This window comes from Manacus vitellinus, unplaced genomic scaffold (genome assembly GCF_001715985.3).
Source record: "Manacus vitellinus isolate BGI_N305 unplaced genomic scaffold, ASM171598v3 scaffold_21_pilon, whole genome shotgun sequence".
NCBI lineage: Eukaryota > Metazoa > Chordata > Aves > Passeriformes > Pipridae > Manacus > Manacus vitellinus.
Window position 1 is genome coordinate 9,464,678 of NW_021939546.1, and position 6,000 is coordinate 9,470,677.

Below are 6,000 nucleotides of genomic sequence, written 5' to 3' on the forward strand. Positions count from 1 at the left end.
AAGAAGCTGGCAGAACAAGACAGCATCTTCTACAAATACACATCCTACCTTCAGAAACAAGGCACATCTTTGCTTCTGAGACCTTCACAATGTCAGGGCGAATTTCTCTTCTGGTCTAAATCAAGATCGAAGCTTGCTTTGCCTTTTAGAGTCAGAGCATGGTGACTCTTCAGCTTTTTCCCCTGAAAAGGTTCTATTCTAACTCAGCCACGACAACCCTAAAAATCTGCTCATTTTGTAATTCTTTGGTCTCTTAGAAACTGTTTCATTAGCTCACAGAAAAGTCATGGTTGATTTGCTTTAGTCTATTCCACAGACCATTACTTCTTCAAAATACAAATACATTTCTCTTCTTGTGTCTATGGGGAGGCAAAAACAAGGATGAGCACAAAGACTGGAAGAACACAAGTCTGTCATAAGCAAGTGGTGTTATTTTTGGTTTCTTGACTACAACCAGTTTGACTACAAACATTAACAGGGTCTGCAGAAGTGCTCATTAAGCCGAGTTTTCTTCCTTTGTTGAAGTGATGATCAGGGGTACAGGAAGACAGGGACAGAACTGTACAGCATCTTGATCCAACTTAAGACACTTCTTGCAGAAATCCACGTAAAGCAGAAAGCAGTACTCTGTCAAATGTGACTATATTCTCTCCTTTTCAAAATCCCTCTTGGAAAATCTTCTGGCCAGAATGGTTAGGAACAGACCTACTGCCAACTCAACAACAGTGAGTCTAGAAACTGGCTCTAATTTTATAAGGGAGATGATAACACAGAGAACTCAAACTTCAGCATACTCTTCTCATTTCCTCTAGCCGCTTCTAACATGCATTTTTAACCAAATGTAGTTTAAAATCTATTTTAAACAAGCAAAAAAGTAAAATATTCAACAAATAGTCAGTATTTTCAAGATTAAAGTTATCTAACTCTGTAATACCATCTGGTATCCTTTATTTTCACGTTTGCCTTCCTTTCTCTCTTCTCTCTCTGCCCCACCAGCTTTTTACACTAGCAAAATGGAAGACAGCATCAATCAACCAGCCTGGCAGGCTATGCTGAAACCAGTATGCACTGAGACAGGAAACACGAGTGAACAGTTTGGGGGGTTTCCTGTTGTCTAGAAAGGAAGTTTAGACTTAGCACCCTCAAGAAACTTTCCACCTAGGACCGATGACCAGCAATACAATTCTCTAGGCAGTTTGCTAAGTTCTTGTTGAGCCCTTGAAGGAGTAGGAAGTGTCATGGCATATTGCACATTTACCAAATAATCCTGAGTGTAATTACAATGGCTTTCATAATACGTATATTTCATTATATCCCTACACTGATATTAAAAAAAATTATTATTATTGCTTTCACATATAAATAATTTAGCAGACCTGCAGCACAAGACACGGAGCGTTAACGTATTTTCTGGATGCAGGTGTGCAAATTGTATCCTGACTATTTATCAGGAGTGACTTTATCCCTGGCTTACTCTACCATTTCTTATCCATGCAGCAAACTCTCAACTTCAGCTCCTCCATCACTTTCTCTCCTCACTGAAGCTGATCTCCACCAGGGACTACTGCCAGAAGGCACCAGCCAGCAACACACCAACAAAGATACGCTCTCCTCTGAAGCCCTTTGAAGTTTCCACCAGATTAAGGAACTATGGACTGGAGTGGTATTTCAGTTCACGCCCACAAATGCAACTGTAATTCATACATGTCATCAGCAAGATGTGGAGGATAAGCAGAAAAAAGGGCAAGACCTGCACAGACAATTTTAAAATACACTCCTTTCACTTCTATGAACGTAAACTTACAAGTGGGTTTGCTTTTTTTCATGGATATCTTTCTGTATGTAATGTTTTCCCATGGCATTTTTCCCCCTTTTAAGCTGTTCCAACATACACTAACAGTTCCAGCTTCACACAACCACTCCATGTCAAGACTGTAACTTTACACTACCACAGTCTTGCTTCTTATACAATACACACAATCACAGACAATAAATCATCTCAGCTGGGGCCCAAGAGAATTTTTGTACAGATATTTCTATAAATGGGTGCAACTCCTAGATCAGAATTAATCTGGCTCACAACTTTTAATTATATTAATTACCATGCCTTTGAAAAGACAGCATCAGAACACCGATGTAACATATTACTTGAGTCGCGGTGAGAGCATAACAAAAGCTTCTCTGTTGAGCAAAAGACAACCAATACATCCATCCACGGGGCAAGTTTCACACAGAAATGCAGTGGACTATTTCAAGGAAATTCTCTGACTATTCAAACTGAGGACTTCTTCAGCATCTCCAGAGCACTGTCAGGACAGGCTGATGTGCCACCTCCCCGAATGGGGGACAGCTGCAATGAAGCACAAGACAGGTGGATGGGGACACATGTACAATGTGTTCAGGTGACACTCAGTTAACAGAGGAGGCACAGGGAGGCTATTGCAGCAACCTCAGTTGCAGAGAAGCCATGAGACATCCCTAAATTGCGCTTTCAAAACCTGCTGTCCCCAACAGCTTTTGGAAGATTATGGGAGCACAGCACTGGGTTAAGCTCATGTTTGTGATCTCTCGTCTCATTTTGTGCCTACAGCCTAATCAAATGAGTATCCAGGCCAAAAGGTTTTAAATTAATCCCTCCAAATAAAAAAAAAAAAAAAATCCACTAGATCCACTGAAGCATTTTATCTGAGCCTGTAAAACACAGGGAAGTACTGAGTAAGGGGGGTGCTCTCTATCTCTTCAGGTAAAGGAGTAAAAAAAATATTATGAATCTATCTGCCACATCAACATATCAAATGTGCTTTTATGAGTTTAGTATCAACACCAAGAACTTGTGCTTATCTCTCATGCTGTCAACAATTTAGCAAGTGCTAAACATTTTTTTAGAAGACTGCGGTGTATTTTGTCCACATTTTTAGAAACTTCAGGAGAAAAGATGTAAAGCATCTACTTTACTGTGTAAAAATTTCAAAATGTAATAAACTGGCAAATTATTTCCTGCAGCTATTAGGGAACTATTTAAGAACAGAAACCGGAGACAAGGATTAAGAAAAGAGACACATCTGTTCTGCAAAATAAAGCCTTTGAGAAGAACTACTAAAAGTGAGAGAAACTAGGAAAAAACATTAAACTTGTATGGAAAAACAGCAGAAGGCATATTGCCAACAGATGGTGAAGAACTCATACACTAAAAAGGAAAACAAACTTGAAAGCATACTCAATTTTGACGACTTGAGAAAAAATAAAGCCAAAGCTAACTCTTTCCTAATCACAGATTCACTGGTTAAAAATGGAGCTGCATGTTCTTTGCACTTAGAAAAACAGTTGTAATTTTTGGGTTCTAAAATGGAGGCACTCAAAATTAGCAACCGTCTACGAAAATGTTGGTCCACTCTTGAAATCACTTCCTTTCCCCCCCCCCATAAAAACACACTCTTTTTTTTGGTGTGTTTTAATTATTTCCCATGTTAGCTGTTAAGCTCAATGCACTGGAAAATATCTGATGCATTAATGGGCCACTTTCTCATTAACTCAGACACCTGTTTAAAAAGATGCTTCCTCTCTGAGGCATTTCTGCTGTAGCTTATAACACGTACTGCCACAGAAACCAAGAGACAGGTATTGGCAGAGACTCCAAAAAGAAGTTATTCCCCGTTATTCTGTGTATCCATACTGTCAGCCCAATCTTCTATCTCACTTTTGGAAGCAGGTATTTTACACAGCCAGTTCAACAGTACTCACTGATTAAAGAAATTTGACATGCAGTACTGAAATTATTATTGGGAGTGCATTTTGCAGCTGGAAATCAGCAGCTAAATAAAAATCATGGCAGGACGTGAAAAAGTATTTTAAATGTCGAAATAATACAGAAGTTAGTTACAAGAGACACAGAAGTCATCTTCTACAACTGTGTTTCTTCACCCAACAAGTCTCCTTTAGTTTGCAAACCCTGCAAGAACTATTCAGGAAGTTGACACATCCTTGCTGCAAACCCAAGAGAAGCAAACATACCAGTTTTTAGTCCCTTCTAAATGATGTCCATTTTACAGCAGACTTTTCAGCAGCTAGCTTTAAACTGTTCACCTTCCAGTTTCTTGAGGCTAGTTACCACAAGCAAGTTTCCGAATTTGTTTTATACTCTTCCTTCCTTTCACTCCTAATGTCTATATATTATACACTAATTCTGGATAAGACACTGTAAAAGCACCAATTATCCAAAACAAGGACAAAACTCCTAAATTCCCATTTCTAACACTGAATCTAAGCTGCCACTTGAAAGTAAAAATGAGTGACCTATGGCCAGCACCATAGCAATGATGGAGCATCAGGAATTTTTCATATCTGGAGTTTTTGCACATCTTGTAAACAGTAAACAATTTAAAATCATAAATCCCCTCAAACTCAAAGTGCACGAAACACTGCATAATACTCTAGGTATTTTTTTTCTTGTTTTTTTAAAAATCACTAACCGTGGTAGTTCAAAATCTGTGGAAAGGGTACCTTTGGCTTTGACTGTGAGACACGAAATGCTACCTTTAAGGTAAAGCTTTAGGAACTGCTAGGATCAGTGCAGGAGCTTTCAAGACAGACAGCAATGTCTGAGCCAGCAACTGCCTGTGGGTATATCACCTGATGCTACACAGCTCTATTCAAGTGAGGGAAGTTTTGCTATGAACACATTTACTCGAGAGTAGACACCTGTAGGTTCATTTATTTTACTGTTTATCGTGTTCTCAGTCAACCATCCACACTTACGAACAAGTTCTTCATTAAGAAAAAATTTTAAAAAGCTCTGACGACAGAGGAAGATTCGTTACCTACACTGACATCCACACAAGAAGGCCTGCATAAGGCATATGCTTGATTTGTGACTCTTACAAGAGCTAACAAATTGTTTTCAAAGAGAGAAAAAAAAAAACCAAAAAACTCCATAAGTCTTCCTAGAATCACAGATATAAATGCAATAAATTGCACAAAATTTTATGCTGATTTGACAAAAATTCAATGCATTCCTAAACCTCATGGACAATTCAGGCGTAATTTAGAACCACGTAAGCTTTAAAAAAAACTTGTATCTGCCAGCAAGCACTTTTTATTCACTGGACTTCAGCAGCAGCAGTTTAGAAGAAAGAAAAAAAATTCCTCACATCACAGAATTTATTCTAATATTCAGCACAAAACAAATAGGGACACACTGCCAAGACACACCAGTGCAGCTTCAGGGCACCGGCAAGGGCTGCTACATGTCGGGCTTCTCTTCAACACTTACGGGGCTCCTATCAGGGTGTAATTCTTGAACGTGCTGAAGTATCACGTCTGTCCGGCTAAATACTTCCTGCAATTTTGTTAATTATACATCAGGGTCTGCAACTACAGAGTGACTCCCATCCTAGAAAACGTACAGCTCCCGAGTCACCCCCCCCAGAATTTGCGTCTTGACTGTCGTTTCTATGGATTTCTCTGGAATGTGTGCTATTATCCCACACAGGAAAACACTTTTCAAAACTCGAACAGAATGTGCAGTTATATCACGGGATGCTTTTCATTTTTCAGCGCTGTAGACGGCTCGTTCGGGTCAATACACATTTCTGTAGGTGGAGATCAAAGGGAGCAGACAAGTGCAATCCCAAGTTCAGGTTCCCTCTCCGTGTCCATCCCTTCCAGGCGCTTTCACACCAACGCCATCCCCCCTCCACATCAGCGTTACCCTCAGCTGTCAGCAAAGCCATCAAAGCAGATACCCGGCCTTTCTCTTCTTTCTCCCTGATTCGTCACTAAGATGTAAATTAACAGATTCTCTCTGAGACAAAAAAAAAAAAACCCGAACAATGGGAAACACTTCCCCTCCCGTGCTCCACAGGACGGAGGGAAACAAGATCCCCGGCGCTGGGGGAGTGAGTTACTGGGGATCAGATGCAGCTAAAAATACGGGAGCGGAGCGAGCGGGCCCGGACAAAGCCCGGGCAGGGCCCACGGTCCCGTCCCGGGGCGTCCCCCGCG

The 6,000-nt window shown here is 40.4% G+C and overlaps 1 protein-coding gene across 1 annotated transcript in view; it reads right to left on the reverse strand.

The window, feature by feature from the left end:
* RNF11 (ring finger protein 11) overlaps positions 1-5,771 on the reverse strand; it is a gene marked incomplete at its 5' end in the record, with an annotated part of 29,250 nt that extends 23,479 nt beyond the window's left edge. The window contains 2 exons of the mRNA XM_018072019.1: positions 5,270-5,335; positions 5,742-5,771. Of these exons, the coding sequence (XP_017927508.1) occupies positions 5,270-5,335; positions 5,742-5,771 (96 nt within the window). The remainder of the gene's footprint in view (positions 1-5,269; positions 5,336-5,741) is intronic.
* Positions 5,772-6,000: the final 229 nt, after the last annotated feature.